This window comes from Dreissena polymorpha, chromosome 9 (genome assembly GCF_020536995.1).
Source record: "Dreissena polymorpha isolate Duluth1 chromosome 9, UMN_Dpol_1.0, whole genome shotgun sequence".
NCBI lineage: Eukaryota > Metazoa > Mollusca > Bivalvia > Myida > Dreissenidae > Dreissena > Dreissena polymorpha.
The window spans coordinates 44,556,368-44,578,838 of NC_068363.1; the positions used below are offsets into that span (position 1 = coordinate 44,556,368).

The window sequence follows — 22,471 nt, forward strand, 5'->3', positions numbered from 1 at the left end:
CTAATTTGTGACAATTATTCGCAACATGTGTTTAGTCAATGTGCGAAACCATTTGACCCGTCATCTTTAATGACATGAACAAAATAAACGGCTTTCAACAGTAGGTCTTTGTTATCGCCCATTTAAATTCGAAAGTGTTTTATAACTTGAATAAGTCCAAAATTGTAATTCATTTGCTGCTTTAAGATTTAGTAAATGATTCAATCGACATTTAAAACGTATAGTAACTTTAAACATTCAAACAAAAATGTATTTAATTGTTAAAGGGACTGTCCAACAGATTAAAACGTCGTTCGACGCGAATCGATATTTTGGGAAACTACAAGGATTGCTTATATAGCTAAAAAATACCTCCGCATTTGACTTGAGCGTGGATGGTCGAGTGGAAAAGTCGGGAAACACTTTACTCCAAGCTTCCATGACTCTAGGGGTCAGTGGTTCGAGCCCTGTGGAGGTAAACGTTTTTTCTTCTTTTTTTAAATTGTATTCGTATTTTTTACTGGAGATTTTTAGTTCAAATGTTTAAATGTATCAGTATAAAGCATTTAAAGCAGTTAATGACAAGCTTTAATACATGCACAAATCTGTTGGACGGCCCCTTTAAATGTTATGTTTGGCATGAGTGTTATGCGAATAGACGAAGAGGCATGCTTATATCACTTGACACATATCTGTCTCGGACACTCGGTACTTTTAGACACAACACTAACTTCAATTGTAACAGAAAACAACAATTGATCCGGCAATTATGTTTAAGAAACACACATATGTTTAGCCTAAAATGATTTTTTTCAATTTACCTGCTGTTAAAAATAATGTAAAAATTTATTCAAATAAACATGTCCTGCGCATCGTTTGAAATTCGTGGGTTTGGTTTGAAACTATTGCATCTTATACACATGCCTATTTGAGATACACTTGTTTCATACTCTGCCATCGATTTGATGATTTAACCGAAATTTGCTGCAGTCTAAATCGGAGTCACTATGCCCGTCGGTTTGTCGGTCCGTCCCGAAGCTTATGCCGGCTGTCTTACCTCATGCATTGACGATTTCCAAATTTGTCGACACAAATGTTCGCCTTCATCTCAGCGTATGCTAACCTGCCACTATCATGTGGCTAACGTCAAACGTCAAGGACAAAATCACACTTTTAGGCAATATGTCAAACTGCAGAATTATATTGTCACATTAGGGATTATATGCTGTATAACATGGTCATGACTCGAATGATTTGTAAATAATGTGCATAATGAGGTGTGACACGCGCGAAAACAAACCGGCTACATTCAAGGTTAAGGGTAAATCTTTGAAATCAACAAAAACTTGATATGTCTTACGCATCGTTTGCAATTCGTGAGTTAAGTTTGAAACAATTGAATCTACTACGCCCCATAATCATGCCGAGGATGTACCGTGCGTGATCATAGTTTATCAGTAACACTGAATTTAGAACATTATATCTCTTATATCCACGTCATCAGTGTCACTCTTCTGTGTCTTGTTCGATCGATTAGCACGTAAGTTTGGGTTAAATATTTTCGTAACAGTCTATTTTGTGTTGTTTTTTTTACATAATAATAAAACAAATGCTTGAAAATTAAATCGCGTATTTACCTGTTTCTTTCGCTTCTTTACTATTTGTTCTATAACGAATGTGTTAACCTTTTAGAATGAAAGTTCCTACAGCATTGGTTGCGATCTGGTTAATCTACATATTCGGGCAAAATGGTACAAACGTTTATCGCATATTGATATTTCATACAACATAATTTGTTTCCAGTACACAATTTAAAGTAAAGATTTGATATTTGACATAATGACTTCGTATTTGCATTTATTGGATGTGTATTTATCACGTTTCTGAGACAAAATTTCTCTAACATTCTTTTTGCACAGTTGAAGCGCTGACCTGTCTGAAGTGCGACTACGTGGTGATGCCACGACACTGTAAAACGGTTATCTCATGTCCGGATGATGATGTAAATAATATTTGGGGTTTTTTGTATTTTTTTTTTGTGGAATCCCCGCCTCAAAGCGGAAGGGGATTTATACACCCCCGGTACGTCGATAATCCAAACTGAGTAAGATAATTCAAACTGAACAAAAAAAAAATGGCGACAGAAATAAAGACTCCAGTCATTTATTTCTTAGAACACGTTTATTTAAAGTCAGTTATGGCATAATAAACGTTTCTTTTGATAAAATATTATTTGCCGGATACAATGCGCTAATAAAACCATAACAATTAAAAACAATTACGTCGAAATAAAATGAATATGTTTGAAAATCTGGAAAAAGTAAATGAAATTGTCAAAAGTTGTAGGCCAAAAACAATTATAATCGAAAGTTTTTATGTTTTAATGCTTGGACTTATGTATTAACCTTTCATATATGTATGTAAAAAATTTGATTGGCGGAAATGCTCAAAAACTCGTATTTGTTTGGGAGACGAATATACAAATTGGATAATGACCTAACTAGTGAATGGATAATTCAAAACTAACATAAGGAAGTCGATGGATAATGACCAAACTGCAAGATGTCTTTATGTAAAGATCTATGTAAAATGAACACTCTTGTAAAATATTTCGAGATTTATTCAATTGCTGACAACAAAAGCATTTTAGCACATACTTAAACAATCATCATAAAAAATCGTCATGCCGATCGACCTTCATTTCCGCCAAAAGAGTTGTACTGAAAAATGTATATTCCATAAAACTGTATTCAAATGTTGAAAATGAATAAGCATTTTCATACGAATGCCTCTATCAGTCTGGTCTTACCACATAGTGAAATAAAGCCTATTCTATGTGCCCAAGTTCCGGCTCTAAAACTATTTGCCACCAGTTTAAAGAAGCGAATCGACGGTATTTCCCTATATAATGAATTATCAAATATTTAAAATTACAAAAGTCCAAATTTTATTTACATAAAATCGAAAGGAATAATACGTGATTGATGAAGTCAGAAAAGAAAATAGTTAAAAATCCACAAATATTATTCCCACCAAGGTTTCAATAAACTTTAAAGTCGTTCCTTATAGATTTCGCAAGCGTTCTATGCTAGAATACCGTTAAAAGTCGTTAATCGTCAGTGAGCATGCGCATAGCGGGTAACTGTACAATTCACTCGGAAATATTTTACTACTACTTCAATTTTCCCGCGCCGGCGAAAAGGGTCACGGGGAAAACTTTTTGTTATTATTAAAATACATAATTTACAGAAGGTTTTTAATATGTATGTCTGTGTATCAAGAAATCATTTAATATGTTCTTTTCAATGTGTAAATATATTTCGGAAAGTAAAATGCTATACTAGCCGTCGATATGCCCCTTAAATATTTGTGTATCATTTGATGCAATCGTTTTGATATAATGTATAATATATCAGATCAGTAATGCCTAAAATAATATTCGAAACCTCTAATATGGTGACGACTACATGAATCAGCGGGGAAAGTGCCACTTTAACCTGCAGCTTCGACTCGAATCCCTTTAAATCAAGTGATTAAATAATAAGTAGGGACATTTTTAAATTCCTATGCTTTTCATGCTATCCGAAATGACATAGAACACGTGTTATAGTATCTCTGTGTACGTGGAATGGAAATGTTGCATGCTTATTTTGCTTGTAATCTCAATTGTATATATATGCACGTTCCGTTGGAATTGATTTCACTAATTACAAATAAATGAATGTTGATTTTCGTTGAAAGTTTTTTTATATTCCATTATACACATCGTGTGAGTTTTTGGTAACAAATAGTTGTTTTCAAAGAATAATGTCGTCCAGCCTGTCTTTGAAAAACATGTTCGATACATCGCAGTTTGTGTATTATCAATTTTGAGTTTGGTTATTATCCGCAGATATCTCCAAATCAGTTTGGATTTATCCATAAACTGCAAACACACGATTTTAACACAGAAACACACTAGGTGTTAAAAGTAATATATTAATGTTCAATCATGATATAATTTGGCATACCTCTGTTACAGTTTCGTTAGCTCTTTTGTCAATTAACGTGTAAATAATTCAACACATAGGTCGCATTTTATGAAAATTAGCATTTTCCGAAAACAAATTTATCGTTTTTTACTGGAAAACTATTAAATCATTGCAAAACACAAAACGCATGTGTGTGTCAGACATTCATTATTACAAGTGTAGAACAATTATGTCCTTATAGTTACTAAATTAGCAGAAATGATAAAAGAATCACCTACCTTTCAGTTTCAGTTTGGCCGATATTGTTTTCTTCAGTTTTAATTATCCAACTCAGTTCAGATTATCGACGTACATGGGGTGTTATAGGAAAGCCCTCTTCTGTCAGCCTTAGCGTAACATTTAAGTGCGCACTACATATTTCCTCTACCATTTTGTATCAAACCTTTCTAGAATGGTTAGGTTACTAAGACGATATGCTAATAACATAATTGCGTAATATTGGCAAATGTCACATTCTAACTTGAAGGTCCATAACTTGAGCCTCCCTTTTCGAAGCCGGTCCATAACAATTGTGCTCTTTGAAGAAATTCGTGAAATTTGGAGTATATAAAGGACATTGAGATTATGTGAAGAAGTAATGAGTCGTTCACACCGGCTGTATGTCTTTGTCACAATTAAAGGTCTATTATGTGAGTTTCCAGTGTATGTATGTATGTTGTATATCATGACATTTTATATGTGCGTTAAAACAGACATCTAAATAATGATTTGAGTCGATTATGTCGTCAACACAAATGCAAACTATCTAGCTAATAGTGTTTTACCTGTATAACTATCAGTACCTAGTATCTATAAAAGTATCAGATATTTACTTAAATTCCGATTTTATTTCAATTTTCGTACATGTAAACTTATTATCAAGGGTTGAAGCATTCATAATGTTTTACTGATAACTGATAAAAGTGTATAAACGTTTTTACTTCAAAGCGCCATGTATCGTGATAATTTAAGCGCCGTTAAATAAAGTCATATTATAATAGTACTAAAAATTATGCTGAATGGTCACGGGAATCAAGAAGTATGATAACCCAATTTTGGAATAACCGTTAAGCATCTGATTTTGAGGTGTAACGAATAATGTCTGATTCCAACATGAACTATTAAATGCAGTAAAGTCTTTACACGACGCAAAAATTAGTCCTTATTTTCCATCGGCAAGTTTTAATGAATGAATTGATGTCGAAATATTCAGCGAAGTTTCTTCATTTTATTTTCAGTCGTGCTTTGTTGAGAGACAGACAAATGCCTTTGGTGAAATAGGCTTCAACCTTGGATGTCTCGCAAAACGTGTACGTGTAAAAACGTTTAAATTGATAATGCAACGAACAAAAGTGCTCATTTTGTTGTTGTTTTCTGGGAATGTATGGTAAAATGTAAATGTTCAGTATATATATTTTGTATCGATTGATGATTTTGATATATATTTTATAAAGTTCTTGAATGGCATAATATTTATGTTTGCAATGGGGTATAATGCATAATACAAGTTAAAAAAAAACTTTTAATAACAGTCGTGCAGAAATTCAACCTCCAGTTCGAGTCATTGTACCAAGTGTTGTGACAGGGATATGTGTAACCAAGCCGGATGCGGCGCAGAAGGTAAAGTGAAAATAATGTCCTTTAATAATTAGACACATTGTCGTTGGAACCAAACATCTCTTATGGAAAGAAATTATTACAGTGTTATTTTGCTATTTGTATCGCATGTCATCTGCGTACACTGTTGGTCAAACCACACCCCCACCCAAGCACTAAAACCTCCACCTTATTCAAAATCATATGGACAGCAAAGTTTATTTAGACCTACAACTTTGAACTTAAATGGCATATATTATACAAAGGATCAAACAAGTCAGATAGCTAATAAAACACAATTGCAAACTTATCAGAATACGGATCCAAAACGAGGTAATATACTTACAAATGAAATACTGTGACAACCCATGTTATGACAAAACACATAACATATCTCAACTATAAAAAATATGGAATTAATCAAATTAAGTAAATGGTTTTTTTATGGTTTTTTTTCAGGATATCCTTTGCAACGTGGACCCGTGTGCTATAGTTGTGCTAACCCGTTACCTGAAGGTCGTTGCCATAATATTGACGTTTGTCAAGAAGGAGAGGTATGTCTAAAAAGGAAAATGAATAAGGGGGGACAAATGATAAACCTACATTCTTTAGAAAGTTTTGTTTTAAAGCGCGCGGTGTGTTATTCTCATTTCATTCCAGAACCGTATAATATAAATATATTTTCGCTTCCAACCAACATAATTTTGCAGATAATTTTACATTTTAACGTGCTATGTAATTCCCATGAACTATGTTCCAAAGTTAATACTTTTTTTCAATCTGATCTGATCTCTAGCTTGCCAGCCCAACTTTTAGCCTAAATGAAGAACTATGAAGCTTCAATTACTAGTATATGGTCGTGTCGATCGAACGATTTATCAGGGAGCTATTTCGCTCTAATTACAAATCTTAAATTATGTGAACAATAATTCGTTTTCTTTTATAATGAACAAATGATCCGGATTTGGTGCAACTGTATATAAATTAGTCATACAGTGAGGATATTTGTTAAATCTGATCAATAATTGTTCATTGATAAAACATCCTTTATATTAGCAACATGTTAATATGTTATTACTTCATCGCATTATCGTGAGACTTAAAAAAACATTCGTTTTTGTTCGAACAATTTGTTGCAAACTGTCGTAACAACGTTTTACATACTGTGTAATTATGGTTTACATGCTGGTTTACCAGTTTGAGATAAATGCTAAAACATTTTTCATTTCTATTATAACATCGTAATTGTGGCCGATCAAAGCACTCCTTTCTTTTAGTCCTGGTACCTTTTGGGCAAGGAGACCGGGCGGAAGTTCATTTCTAATTCGAAGTTTCTGTCAATCGAAATGGGCAGTCTAATTCACTTACCCGATTCTGCTTAAATTAAATAATAATTCACATAATAATTGTTTTCAATTAATGTACTTCTGTGCAATACATTATGAGCACATTACAAGATAAGGTATAGTCAACTATAAAGCGTAAATTACCTTAATTATGAAGGTAATAAATCTTCCTAGTTAGTTATCCAGCGTTTTCCTTTTTGCAAATGTGATTTATCTTTCCTGTTGTAAGTAAAACACAACCATCACATATTTTATGTTCCAATAACACGTGATTATGTTACTTCACTCTTTGTTGACATAAACGTACATTGAACATAGGTGTGCAGTATTAATGGTGAGGACGATTTTGGAACAATACTATTTACATCCGGCTGCATGCCAAAAGACGTACGTATTATAGTCAATGCAATTATTTATTTATTTGCTTATTTATGCTTTCGTATTTTAGTCTACTAATGCATCAATATATACTTGTTTATTCTGTATACCAGTTAAATGCTGACCTCTTATTTGAAAATGATGGTACAATAACATGCATGTATCACAATTAATGAACGAATATTAAAGTGTGTATTGTATTTAATAACCGCATTAAATCAGCAATAGTCGACACAATTTATAATTTGTGCTAATCTATATATGTTTATATTTATACATGTTTATTTCACTTTGAAATATCTGAAATGCTAAGGCATACATATTTCAGCACTGCGTCTCCCACCCTGAAGGCGTTCTTATTGGTAGACGCAGTCAAATAAACTCCACTCTAACAAGGTCACATGGTCTGCATGGTTGTTTCCACTGTTGCGATGTTGACCTGTGTAACAAAAATTGCCAAACTAGAGGTACATATATTTTTAGCTCACGTCAGCACGAAGTACTCAAGGTGGCTATTGAGGCGGTTGGATGTCTAGCGTCAGTAGTCGTGTGTAGTTTATTGTTTTTTTGTTGTTTTCGTCTTCAACAATCAATTTGCTTCAAAAGACATTTCATCCTTCACGGCTTGGAATATGTTCAAGAATCTTCACAAAAATATTTATTGGATTGTTAAAATGGCCCGCTTTTAATCTAGGTCATACGAGTTTGAAATATATTTTTAAATTAGATAATTAAAGAATCTCCGAAACTACGAGGCCCATTGGTTTAAATATTTGTTATATTGAAGTGTATAAAAGGGCTATACAAATGTGTTCATATCATGACCGGGGGATAAACACGTAACACGACCCGGGATGTACTTGTTTATATAGACTTGTCCTTAAACGACAAAGCCGAGAAATTGAGCCTGCTGTTTAACATGGTTTTCCTCTACACGATTCGTTTAAAACATGAATCTGGGGCGGGAAAATTGGTTCCGCCCTAACTTAAACTTGTTTTCTTTATATGTAAATAGTTATTTTAAAACTCTTCTCTACAACCGCAAGGCGCAGATGTTGGTAGTTGACTTAAAGGATTGTATGGAGGTCCTTTCTAAAGTTTGTTCATTAATGCCCATTGTAGCTGAGCCGGCCACACCCAAGGGAATCACATGGTTAATATTTGACCACTGGCGTTTACAGATGAGAACACTTTTAAAGTCACTTTGGAGTTTTTATATAATAAATAAATATATATAAATGTACGCAATGAGGTTTAATGTAAGATATTGAATACATAATTACGTATCTGTAATTTGAAATATAGATTGGAGGGTCATTAATACAGTTTTTGTCGTGGAAAGAATCGTTTTCATGGTGTGCATTTGAATACTTACTACAGTTGTGATTAGCAAAGCAAGGTGTTGCTTTGATCTCCAAAATATACACTCCTTCATCACTCCCAAATACCTGACGCAATTATTCATGTGAAATATACAATAGATAATTTGTAAATAAAAGTTACTGTGTTCTGTCCATACGACGCCAGGCTGTTACACAAACAGTCAACTTTATTCTATGAATTGTAAATGGTATTAAATTTGAAATGTCGCATATAATTTCAATACTTTGTGATCAATATGTGAATTAAAAATTATACTAACATTAGTGAATTTTAACCATGAAAAATGGTATCTATTAAGAGATTTGCAGATATTTTTCGAATATTTGTCAATGATTTTAAAAGCCCTTTGTAATTATAAATAAGTATTTACAATGTTTCATGGTCGTGAAGATACACCATTTTAGACTTTTAAGTTATATACATTTAAGTGTGTAATGTGCTATGATATACAATCGGCGGGTTCAGCTCAACAGTTTGCAGTAAAATACGAAATAATGTGTTAATATAAGTAACATGTTTTAAGTGGACGGACAATGGGGTGCATGGACTGCATGGTCACTTTGCACATCTCACTGTAACCAGACACGGACTCGAGCTTGCAACAATCCAGCACTGCTACACGGCGGGACAGATTGCCCAGGCCTTTCGACGCACACACAAGGCTGTTACACAGACCAATGTCAAAGTAACGTTCAATATTATATAAATGGTGTCAATTCATTAATTCACGGTTATGTAGGGAGCACACATATATATTCAATGACTTCTGAACACCATCGAAAACGTAGGTATTCGATAATTAAAGTTTGTTTTTGTAAACTATTCAAAAAGTAAAAACATCGCTGATATTAATTCAGATTCGCTCAACAAGAATTTAAATTCAATTGTTAATATCAATATGTTATTGTAGTATTTAATGGACGCAATGACGATAATTAAAATAAAGGTGTTGACCTTTAAGAACGAAAAAAGGTATCTATTGAGAGATTTGCACATATTTATACGAATGTTTCAATAATTCGAAAAGCGCTTTTCAATATAATTATTCATGACAATGTTTCATGGTCGTGAAGATAAACCATTCTAGACTTTTAAGTTATGAACATGATCTTTTTAGCGCGTAATGTTCTATGATATGTAATCTTTGGGTTCAGCTCAACAGTTTGCTGTAAAATATATAATAATGTGTTAATATAAGTTACTGTTTTAAGTGGACGGACAATGGGGTGCATGGACTGCATGGTCACTTTGCACATCTCACTGTAACCAGACACGGACTCGAGCTTGCAATCAATCCAGCACCGCTACTAGGCGGGGCAGATTGCCCAGGGCCTTTCGACGCACACACAAGGCTGTTACACAGACCAATGTCAATGTAACCTTTAATATTATTATATAAATGGTGTTAATTCATTAATTCACTGTAATGTATGGAGCTCATATATACAATTGACTTCATAACACCATAGAAAACGTAGGTATTTGATATTTAAAGTATGTTTTTGTACACTATTCAGAAAGTAAAACCATAACTGACATTAATTCAAACGCGCTTAATAAGACTTCCAGTTTAATTGTAAACATCAATATGTTATTGTACTATTTCATGTACGCGATGACGATAATTAAAATAAAGTGGGAGACCTTTAAGCACGAAAAATTGTATCTATTGAGAGATTTGCAGATATTTATTCGTATGTTTCAATAATTCGAAAAGCCCTTTGCAATAATGGTTAATTCATTACTGTAACAATGTTCCATGTTCGTGAAGATAAACTATTCTAGACTTTTAAGTTATGAACATGTTCTTTTTAGCGCGTAATGTGCTATGATATGCAATCTGCGGGTTCAGCTCAACAGTTTGCAGTAAAATATATAATAATGTGTTAATATAAGTAACTGTTTTAAGTGGACGGACAATGGGGTGCATGGACTGCATGGTCACTTTGCACATCTCACTGTAACCAGACACGGACTCGAGCTTGCAACAATCCAGCACCGCTACACGGCGGGACAGATTGCCCAGGCCTTTCGACGAACACACAAGGCTGTTACACAGACCAATGTCAACGTAACCTTTAATATTATTATATAAATGGTGTACATTCATTAATTCACTGTAATGTATGGAGCTCAAATATACAATTGACTTCTAAACACCATAGAAAACGTAGGTATTTGATATTTAAAGCATGTTTTTTGTAAACTATTCAGAAAGTAATACCATAACTGATATTAATTCAAACGCGCTTAATAAGACTTCCAGTTTAATTGTAAACATCAATAGGTTATTGTACTATTTCATGTACGCAATGACGATAATTAAAATAAAGTGGGAGACCTTTAAGCACAAAAAATGGTATCTATTGAGATATTTGCAGATATTTATTCGTATGTGTCAATAATTCGAAAAACCCTTTGCAATAATGGTTAATTCATTACTGTAACAATGTTTCATGTTCATGCAGATAAACCAGTCTAGACTTTTAAGTTATGTACATGATCTTTTTAGCTCATAATGTGCCATGATATGCAATCTGCGGGTTCAGCTCAACAGTTTGCAGTAAAATACGAAATAATGTGTTAATATAAGTAACATGTTTTAAGTGGACGGACAATGGGGTGCATGGACTGCATGGTCACTTTGCACATCTCACTGTAACCAGACACGGACTCGAGCTTGCAACAATCCAGCACCGCTACACGGCGGGACAGATTGCCCAGGCCTTTCGACGCACACACAAGGCTGTTACGCAGACCAATGTCAAAGTAACATTTTATATTATTATATAAATGTGTAAATTAATTTAATTAAATCACTGTAATGTATGGAGCACATATAATTTCAAGTGAAAATATCAATAACATTTTTGATACATTTTTATTTCTCTTCACTCAGTGAAGGATTGCTCCGTACTACTAAGCAGTGGCGCTGCTCGTCTCAGTGGCGTGTACAACATCACCACCCCTCTCACGCACACCAATATTCAGGTGTACTGCGACATGGAGACGGATGGTGGAGGATGGACGGTAGTATCAGATTAATCATTAATAGTATGGATAAAACACAAAATTTACAGAATTTCTACGTGTTTTGATTGCAACAAAAACACTTTGAAATAGAATACTTAGTGTTAACTGGTATTAGGGCTGACATTATTGGTATGAAAAATAGGTCAGCATATGTTAGGCTGAAATTCAATTTTAAAATGTTAGTCGCATGTTAGGTGCGCCCATAAATATCGCACGATTCGTTTTGGTGTCAATTATGTGGCATGTTTACGCCTTGGATTTGTCGTTCAAACGCCAATATGGCAGACATGAGCAACTTTATATAACAAGATAAATATATGCACACATGCTTAAGATATTTTTTGTACTCAAGCTTGCTTGTTTTTTATATGAAACATATGACAAGCCGAAGAGCCGCGTAATAACATATCCTTTTGCTCCGACCAATCAATCGGGAGGTATGGTTGTGCAAAAGGTGTAAGTCTAAATTACAATTTACGTTAGAAATAAACTGATTGGTATCATCTGTTTTATATTTTCATATGGTTATCAGTAAATAGGCTGCACATAACGCACAGATTTACTATAATATTGTATTCTAAGTATCCTCATTATTTTTAGAATAGAACAAATGTTTAGTTTATATGGCCCCAACGCATACTTGTTTAACGCTAGTTTCGAGTGTGGCTAAAAAGTGTTTTATTTTTATAAAAAAAAGTTTCGGAGATACTCAGTTAGGAAGGCGGTATTATAACGGCATAAGCGACGAACTCAATGTTACGTGTAACCTCCGGTATAAAGCAGTAGACGCAGCATTCATAAGTAATATCATTCAAGATCGGAAAGTATTTCTGGTTTGCATTATTTTCGTGTGTTATGCAAATCCTTGTTATTTTATACATAATTGAACTTTTTAAAGATGCTTTGTGTAATAGATTAACACAAATTTGCATTAATTAAGTTTATTAAGAATTTGAAATCTACATTTCTACATTGAAGAAAACATAGATCAAATTAAAATACTTCATTTTCAGTACATAATAATATATTTATGCTGCCTTGTTCGCTATGCATGCATGTTGTGTTTTTGTTATTTTGAAAATTGTTATAGCCACTCGACGAATGAAAAACTGTTCGTGTATATGAAACACCTTTTATGGGAAATGTATGGTAGTATTTATATCTATAGTACTTCAATAAAAATAATTATCAATCGCTTTTATAAAGCGTGATACGCACCCTACTACTCATGGTGTGCATATAAATTTCGTATCTATGTTTCTGCCATGCGTTACTCCAAAATATTGCTGTGCGAGTAATGATACTTTGAAAACATTTAACCACCATATGAACCTTTTCATTTTGTTTTGATTTTTCAAAACTATAATCAATACAATGTTTTAGAAACATAGACATGTTGAACTGGTTCACGCGTATTGCTGATCACATTGTATAAACATTTGAACCAGGATCTTAACATGTGCAACTGCATATATTGTTTCACTGCTTTTTTTTTTAAAATTAACTTGAGCTATTTTCACTTCCTTGCAAACAATTGACATTCTTAAACTTGCGTCAAAACTAAAAAAATAATGTTGATCGAGTGATGAAACGAAAAACACAATTATTGTGTTTACATAACCAGTGTTATAAAACTGTTTTGCAAAAACAAAGCATTTAAACTTGCCCCGCATTATAGTAGAAAACAACTGCAAGTATGATTAATAGTTATAAATTATTCATTTTGCTCAGCATGTGAATTTGTGAACTTGGCTACGTTGGCGCATACATTTTTAACATTTGTGGAGTTTCGAGACGGATGGAAGGTTGGGAAATCCGTCTCCTTAACTCGCATGTATACATGTATATATTCTATTCTGTCATATAACATTAATCTATTGCATCATACTTGTATTAAGCTTTATCATGTTTTTGTTTCATCCTTTCAAGTTATGTTGACCAGCAGCTTGAGCTTTTTTGCTTGTTTAAACTATGACGTAGTCGGGTATGTAGATAGCGTCATAATCGAATACATTTTAAGGTCTCAGCACAAATAATCTCCAATACAATAAGTTTAAAACAAGATTGCGATTATATTCATCACAATTACGCCTTTATTTCATAAATATATACCAATGCATTATTTTGGTTTCTAAAAATAATGTTTTTTTAAATTGTTTTCATTTTTTTAATTGTTTCTTTGTCAAACTTTATCGTAAAAGTCAATGTGTTAAAATGAACGCAAATCATAAGAATGGTTTGTTTGGTACAATATCTTGTATCGAAAAGATTTAATTTGATCAAACTTTGTTATTTTATTTAATTATATATGATTTTAAGTGTTCGATACCGAATATATGACATCTTAACAAAGATTGTATTTTCAATTTGATGGACTAGTACCTTTCATGTCTTAAGATTAAACCATTGTAACTTTATAGGGCTAATTGTGCGCTCAGTCGATAACATAACACAGAAATTGGGTAGCTGCATCATATAATAAGCGTTTAATCGATGATTATAATGATCTCAGGCAAATTGAGTTTCACTTTGTTTTCACAAGACTGGAATTATGGTCCTTTTAGCAAAATAATGTTAAGCGCCCACGGAATGGGAGGCATTACGCATTACACTTGTCCGTCCATACGTACGTAGTTTCTACTGACATTATATCTAAAGGTGAGTCTGTGTATATACACTATTTATTTATGTGTGTGCTTTGTGAGGTAGCTGCTGATGATTTCATCGCAGTTCTGGTCTGAGGGGATAGTAGTTTTCTTAAATCCATTCTGTATCTGTCGCACCTTTGTGCCCATATTTTTCATTCAGTTTTTACCCTCATTCTTTTCAGGCATCTTTTAGACATTTATAAGTCAAGATCAGCAGGTGTAACACATATTTTTAATCGTACAATGTAATTAGGTTATTTCTTTTAAACCTACCTTAGATCTTTAATTTCAGTAAATGATACTCTGATGTTTTGTAGTTATTCATTTAATCTCATTAAATTTCGTACATGCTTGTTTAATTGTTACATGTTACGTTGTTATGATATGTCGGTAAATAGCTATACACAGCTTATGTTATATTTTCATATATGCACCGACTTTAAATAAAATGTGTATTTTATTGTATTGTATTTTATCACATGCTATACCCTGTTTCCTATGTAATACAACCATTACATATTTTTTTTATATTACACATGTGTAATACAACATTTTAAGCGTTTTCATTGGCTTAGTTTTCGTTTATTGACCAATCGCATTATATCATTTTGCTGAAATGACGTTGCAACGTTAAATGACGTCACGAAATGTAAACAACATTCGGGATTTATCATTATGTTTGCGTAAATATTTATTTAATTTGCTCATTTAAAAGCATGTGATAAAAAAGATCTGACACTCGTTGTCATATCATACCATATTTTATTAAACTCGTCCAGGAAATTCATAAGTAAGCTCGACAAAGGCTCGCTTACTAATAAATTCCTGAACCCGTTTAATAAAATATGGTATGATATGACAACTCGTGCCAGATCCTATATGTACGAATAATGTAAATAAGCTTGTGTTTTGAAATTATCTTAACCTACACGATATATTTCGCTCCAGCTTTCACGGTTTAAAGAACTTGATGTGTACATGACCGTAAAGAAAGGACATTGACTGCCACATTTTTTTTCAGAATTTGGCCTTGCATATTTTTACACGTTACAATATCTAGTACCCTGATACGTGTGGTTTGAACTCCTCTTTAACAGCCAGTAGGATCTCGCTCGAACTCCCACAGTTTAATAGCCTAAATGTGTAGATGATAGTTAAAACGAATTCTGGCTGTGACGAGTTTGGGCAGAATTATGGCCCTTTGTCTTTTCTTTCCTTAAAAGAATATATGGCCCAAAACGTTTGTGTTTCCTTTTTACTAACAGGTTAATGTAAATTTAAATTTCACATCTGCGTGAACTTAATGTGTTAATTATATTAAAAAAGCAATTTTAACTGCGCCGAGATTCTGGCAGAATTATGGCTCTTTGTCTGCTTAAATATAGAATATATAGTCCATTTTCAATACCTCTGTTATAATTGAACAACCTTTAAGTGTTTAGTATATTAAAGAAATGAATTTTAGCTGCAACATTTTCTGCGGAATTATAATCCTTTGTCTGTTGTTGATTTTTTTTTCAAAAATTGAATACTAAGTCCAAAAATGTTGTGATCTTCGACTCATCTTTAAAAATAGGTTGGATCTTGCTAAAACGTTCACAGATGAATGAATTTAATGTCTAGATGATCGTAAGGCAGGAATTGTGGCTGCCTCAAGTTATGACAGAATTACGACCCTTCATGACAGAATTACGACCCTTTTCTGTTTTTCCACTACAGAGTATACGTTCCAAAATTGTGCTGTGGACACGTATGTAGTTACTGTCAAGCGCGCTTGCGGAAAGCTCAATATAGCTTTCAGAATGGTTGAATTATTTTACGTGCATGTGTTTGTTGGCGCGTGCGTCCGGACTGTAACTTCACGATCGCTTTGGCGAGACGCAATGTCGCGCAAATGAACCGTGTCCTTAAGTCAAAAGCCAAATGTCACACTTTGGAGGTTTCGATGTACACTTAGAGTTCAAATGTCAAACTTGAGCACAGAAAAGCATGTCAAAGGTATAATTAGGACACAATGGGGCTTCTTTACAGGTCACTTCATTATACACTTTGTAATTATAAACTTATTGTTCACACATGTTCACCATATGGAGACGACTTGTTGCGTGTAAGACCAGTCTCCCGAAATCAAATATCAAGGTCACCTTAAGTGGTAAAATGTCAAATTTGTGCATAGTTCAATATAAGGACACGGCGCGTCACGTGTAAGACCGTTTCCAAACCTTAATCAAAGTCTTACTTAGGGGTTTAAGGTCAATTTTTAACAGAATACAGCCTGTCAAATCTTTAACTATATCAAATATCATGTAACTTTTGCCGACTACGATTGCGGACAGTTCCATACATATGTCCCAATCGCCAGTTTATGTGCGCGCGTGAGTTGAATCAAAAGAAATAGCAATCATCTATGAGAAAAAGATTTTTAAAACTTCGAAATCAAGCAAAAAAGCAACTTTTTTTTTTTTTTAAATTATTGAAGATTGAAAGTGTTTTATGTTATATATTAAATGTCACGCTTAAAAACATAATATTTTTATGCTTGAAGTTTCAAAATTTTGAGGTCATTGTAAACTACACATAATTCCCTTGTATAAAGTAAAAGGTTTAACTATTTATTACGAATGATAATAAAGCAAAATTGGAAACTAAATGGTTGCTTACATATGAAAATAGAATGAGAGAAAAACAAAACACATGTTTGAATGAATGTGCACTAACGTGTCTATTGCTTTAAGTTAGGTTTTGGTCTAAAGCAGCATGCTGTTTGCATTTATTTTGTCATTCAACTTCAAAACATGGTTTTTAGTTTGTGATTTTTGATTTTGTTAGGTCTTTCAAAAGCGGTTCAATGGCAGTGAGGATTTCTATCGCAACTTCAGAGACTATGAAAACGGCTTTGGATCAGTTCACGCTGAACACTGGCTTGGTAATATGTCCAGCCCCTATTGTTGATCTAATTGGTATTCAATATACAAAAATTAATTAAAACTGATAAGCTTCAATCATAAAGTGTGATATAGATGCAACAAAGTAGTTTGTTTAACGTTTGATTAAGTTCCCGGATTTCAGACCAGCTTTATTTTCAAAGTAAAATTTTTATTTCTATATAAACAATACCATATACGATGGGCAAAAATCATTATACACTTCACAAAAGTTGGCAAGAATTCAACATGAAATTTAAAAGAACGACTGACTTACACAATTGCTCCTTCCATAAAGATTTGATCGAGAAATACATTTAATAAACAATTTGTTGATTTGAATCAAATTCCACACATAACAAAATCACTTCGTATCATCCACTTTACATGTTAATCATTTGAGTAAGTTTGAAGTGTTTTAAATTCCAGGTCTTAAATACATTCACGAAATAACTTCAAGTGCTTCTTATCTACTCCGAGTTGACATTGTTCATCCGAATGGAAGCAAGGGATACGATGTGTATGGCGACTTCAGTGTGCAACCTGGAACTAACTACACTTTGAACATTGGGTCGCAATTACGGTCAAATGGGGGTAAGAGATTTGTGAGCTTATTTTTTCTGCATGTTCCATTCAGCCAATTTTGACCTCCTCAATTTAAAATCACTGTTCTTGAACAGTTGAATCTGCATAAAAAAAACTATTGTTTTCGAAAATCCGTCTGATAAATATCTTAATTTGTGCCATTTCAAAATCCTTCAGTGTTGGGTTTAGTTTGATATCGCAAACAGTTGTTCGGTGAAAACCTCAGTAACAACGTAATATATTTAGTAGCTCTTTGTATAATAAAATAACACAAAAATACTTCAATTTAAATGTTTGCTTTCTAATTAAGCAGTGATGTATATCAACATGCATACAATGGGGTATTTATGTATTTTGTATTTAAAAGAGAAAAACCCTTTTTGCAATTAATAAAGTGAAATCACTTCTTGGGGTGTTAAACCTCTTGCACAACAGGCCGCTATGAAAGAAAATGTTACAAATGCATAGCACATTTAGCTTATATGACCGGTCTTTGTTTAAGGATTAGGAAAAATGCCAGGTCAATCTTTCGGAAAAATAAACTACTAATTCGGCATATTAATCAGTTTAAACACTGACAAACTTATGTAACAATTACTTTATTTACTGCAAAGTTGTTACATGTTAAATAAAAACTAAGTAAAAGTATAGTGTATTAAGAGCAGCAGCGCAGTATTGACTATTTGCGTTTTATTGTTTGAATTTGCCTATAAATGGCTGTCTTATTAAAATCGTGTTTGTAAACACTATGACCAATAATTAACAAGCGGCAATATATACCCGAATTAAATAAAATTTAGAAGATTACACAGATAAATACTTCATAAATGTTTTTAAGTTAAGCGTGCTGTGATGCAAATGCTATTTTAACACAGGTATAAACATTTATTCTATCACTCTTCAACATGTAATTATTATAAATAAGATTATACAATAATGTATTCGGTAAAATGTTTTTATTTTGTCTTACAGTGCTCATTGAATACTCATTTATCAAAAGTTTGAAGCTTGGTGCTATCCCAGCCGGAAATGCCTTCACTACGTATGATCATGACGCTGACCGTGGTTCGCATGGCAACTGTGCAGAATTGTATAAAGGGGGCTGGTGGTACAATAACTGCTATCAATACATCAATCTGAATGGACTTTACCTACCAGGACAAGTGGCTGGTTACCAAGCCATGTGTTATGACTCTTTCATCGGTATTGCCGCCAGCACCATGATGTTTAAAAGTGTGTGATAAAAGTACGGAATAATAGTTCAACTGTGTAGAGCAATCATTTAGACCACTTACGAAACTGACCAAATCCGAACACGGACGCGATGTTTTATTTTAGCTACAATTATCAACTAAAATAACGCTTATGTATTTTTTGTTTATGATTTACAGTGAAAATGGAACCGTTATATACCAATATTTATGCATACGGACGAAAAACATGCACTGCAAATATCTCAAATGAAACCATAAAATTGGCAGTGTCACACAATTTACACTAAATTTTAAACATCGCAGCAAGATACGTATGAGCTATGTGCTATAAAACAACGAAATCTCCTGACGACGTAAACAGTGTGTAGAACTTTTTTAATTCATAGATATATATTTTCTCCCTGTAAATATGCTTAAGCTGTCTGCTTTTAAACAATAAACAGTAAAGTTTAATGCCATCTTTTATTTCAAATAGATATACTTGTATACTTGAGATCATCTGTAATTCAATTGCACTTTGACAACACACACGTTGTGGCTTTTTCAGAGACATCGTCAATAATATGCCAAAAGTATATATGTTTCTCCATAAGTTTTTTTTTTTCATTCGAATCAATAAAATTAATAAGAATATATTGATCTCAAAAAATAGTCTAAATATTTTAATTATATTTATTTCACACCATTATTGTAAACATGTTGTCAAATAGTCAAGATATTGCGAATATCGCCCACACTCGCCCACTTTCACAAGGTCATTTGCTGAAATATTAATATACAGAAGTTGTTAAAACATTGTTTTTGAGCACGTCTGATTTAAAAAACCCACTTAAAACCCTATATTTGATTTCCGTGTATTGGTGACGGCCGCATCATAGAGCTAAATAGTTTGAAGTATTCTTCCCTATGAAAGCTGCCGATTGATACCTGAAAAATCTTGACTGCATTAATCGACTTTTTTTACTAAGCAGCTAGCTTTTGTTCAGTTTTATCCCCGACAGAGTTAAGCACATACATCGTATGCTCGTATGTACCTTGTGGGATGCGATATTTCATGTTATTTTACTTAAATAGCAGTCATCGGACATAAAACATCTGCAAAAACGAAGTGTCAAGCATAATCATCTCATCACTTTTAGTAGCTATACCTAGTTTCATTATAATATTATTTTTGAGTAGTTTGGGGCTGAAGAACAGATACACGAATGGGCTAGCACAGGAAGCGATACACTTAATATTAAATGCACACACAAAGCCTGTTTTGTAAACCAAGTTTCGTGATCATATCTATAGTAGGTTTAACAATTTAACCTGCAACAATATTAAGTTTTGTTCTATGTTTAGCAACAGTGACCTGATCTTCGACCAGTGGTGAAAACCGACATTTTTATTCATTCACACATGGCGTTTTCGTTTCGTGCAAGAAACGTCAGTATTTTTTGTCCATCACATCTACTACGGAATAAATAATAATCAAAGTACTGACAGTACTGGTGTGACGATTCTTTTGAAGAAAATGGATATAAAAGCATCACTTTAAGTTTATCTACATCACCACAATTGTGTATGTGGGTACGAAAAGTTTGGGTACGAAAATTTTTGGGGTACGAACATTTTGGGTACAAAAAATATCCCCAAAATTATGGTACAAAAAAAAACACAATTAAATTGGGTACGAACAAAATTTGGGTACGAAAAAAAAATGGGTTCGAAAACATTTTGGGTACGAAAAAAAAGAGTACGGAAAATTTTGGGCACGAAAAATTGTTTGGGGGTACGGGGAAGTAGTACCCGTGGGGTACTTGACCCATTCAGCAAAACTGTGAGGCGGATGACATTCTCGATCTAATCTAAAAATAAGTACATTTGGGGTTTCCCCAGCGTCACAGCGTTTGAATTGCCACCTGGCAGTTGCGTGTCTGGTTCATGTCCCGAACCTATCGATAAATTTGAAAGAGGACGGGAACCACGCTGCCCTTACCTTTATCAATGATAATCCGCGAGGTATGCCGATTAAGAAAACTTAACTAACTCAATCGGACTGGCTCGGTCTTTTACATAGGTCGCCATTGTGATGAATTTTTTTCATGGTATGAAGCAGCATCGTCAAAAACATTGACAGACAGATATATCGAAAAATTACAGCTGAATTTAGATGACTCAGTCAAATTTACATGCGACATTCGCGTATGCATTTTTGTGATGTTTTGTTTATTTCTTTGAATGCGTTTTAGAGTACATTTCTAGTGTTTCATGTAATAAATATGTCTTTATATAACAGAAACCATAAATAATAAATTATATTAAAGTGTGTTTATTTCTTTGAGTGCGTTTTAGTGTACATTTCTAGAGTGACATGTAATAAATATGTCTTTATATAACAGAAACCCTAAAGACTAAATAAAATTAATTTACAACTTCATGGTACAAGAGTTAACAAATATAATATAATGGTTCAATATATACCATAAATTATATATTGATATATTTTTTAATAGATCTCATGATACAATATTAAAAAAAATAATTACAAATATTAAATATTCATTCATGCACCAGCAATGCAGAGCATATCTTACATTTTAAAATGTTTTGAAGTAAAATTTGTGTTTCGTCTTGCATAAGAAAGGTCTTATGCTCCATATGGTTTTCATCTAACTATTTAGTAGTTGAAAGATCTAAATTAAAACATATAGTCATTTGTATGTGTGACTTGAATGCGTTTGATTGACACACCATGTACGGTGCATGCATAATTGTAAGGATCAGGGCCTATGAAACTGCTCTCCGCAAGTTTGAATGTTCCAAGACCCTCTTTAACTGTTCCATTAATTATTGTTTGTGTTTAACTGTGTTTCCTGTTGTGATGCGTCTAGTGATTATGCTTGTTCTGAATTTTCGACAGGATGTCACTTAAAAAAATGAGGACTCAATCTCAAAAAGAGATTTCACTGCTGCGGATGCATCCGATGTTTTCCTTTTTGATGATGCTTCGATGCAGCTCGTCTAAGTTCATACCCTGAACAAATTCTTCAAAATGGCGACCTATGTAAAAGACCGAGCCAGTCCGATTGAGATAGCTCGATTTTTATAATCGGCATACCTCGCTGATTATCATTGATAAAGGTATAGGAAGCTCAGCTATAAATAGGATAGCATATTCTGGGAAAAAGATTTAATAATAGTTTGAAAACGTTAATTTTAAATCAGTTATATTCAATCCATAATATGTTTATATATCAATGAAACAACTATGCATTTTCTGTATTGTATTTGACATTTGTCGTGAATTCAGTAAATAAATTGCGAATTAAAACGTGTATAATTAACTTTCAACGCGATCATGAGTGTAAAGAAAACGAATTATTTCGAACC

The 22,471-nt window shown here is 33.3% G+C and overlaps 1 protein-coding gene across 2 annotated transcripts; it reads left to right on the forward strand.

Moving 5' to 3' along the window:
- Window positions 1-323: 323 nt before the first annotated feature.
- LOC127846523 (SCO-spondin-like) lies at window positions 324-19,549 on the forward strand. Of its 2 annotated transcripts, none has more exons than XM_052377823.1 (15): window positions 324-454; window positions 1,672-1,730; window positions 1,899-1,981; window positions 5,228-5,299; window positions 5,522-5,609; window positions 6,045-6,139; window positions 7,250-7,318; window positions 7,638-7,776; window positions 9,216-9,377; window positions 10,602-10,763; window positions 11,300-11,461; window positions 11,592-11,722; window positions 17,203-17,299; window positions 17,727-17,891; window positions 18,855-19,549. In XM_052377823.1, exons 2-15 carry the CDS (start codon window positions 1,673-1,675, stop codon window positions 19,121-19,123), a joined length of 1,752 nt encoding a protein of 583 aa, XP_052233783.1. In that variant the 5' UTR covers window positions 324-454; window position 1,672; the 3' UTR covers window positions 19,124-19,549. The 2 variants fall into 2 exon arrangements, with proteins under 2 accessions (XP_052233783.1, XP_052233782.1); XM_052377822.1 differs by lacking the exon at window positions 324-454 and adding an exon at window positions 1,419-1,519.
- Window positions 19,550-22,471: the final 2,922 nt, after the last annotated feature.

Bases quoted from the DNA above. Each gene is read 5' to 3' on its own strand.
- LOC127846523 (XM_052377823.1), top strand. From the start codon at position 1,673: ATGAAAGTTCCTACAGCATTGGTTGCGATCTGGTTAATCTACATATTC. The intron at 7,319-7,637 runs GTACGTATTATA...TACATATTTCAG, and splicing joins CCGGCTGCATGCCAAAAGAC to CACTGCGTCTCCCACCCTGA. The intron at 11,462-11,591 runs GTAACATTTTAT...CTCTTCACTCAG, and splicing joins TTACGCAGACCAATGTCAAA to TGAAGGATTGCTCCGTACTA.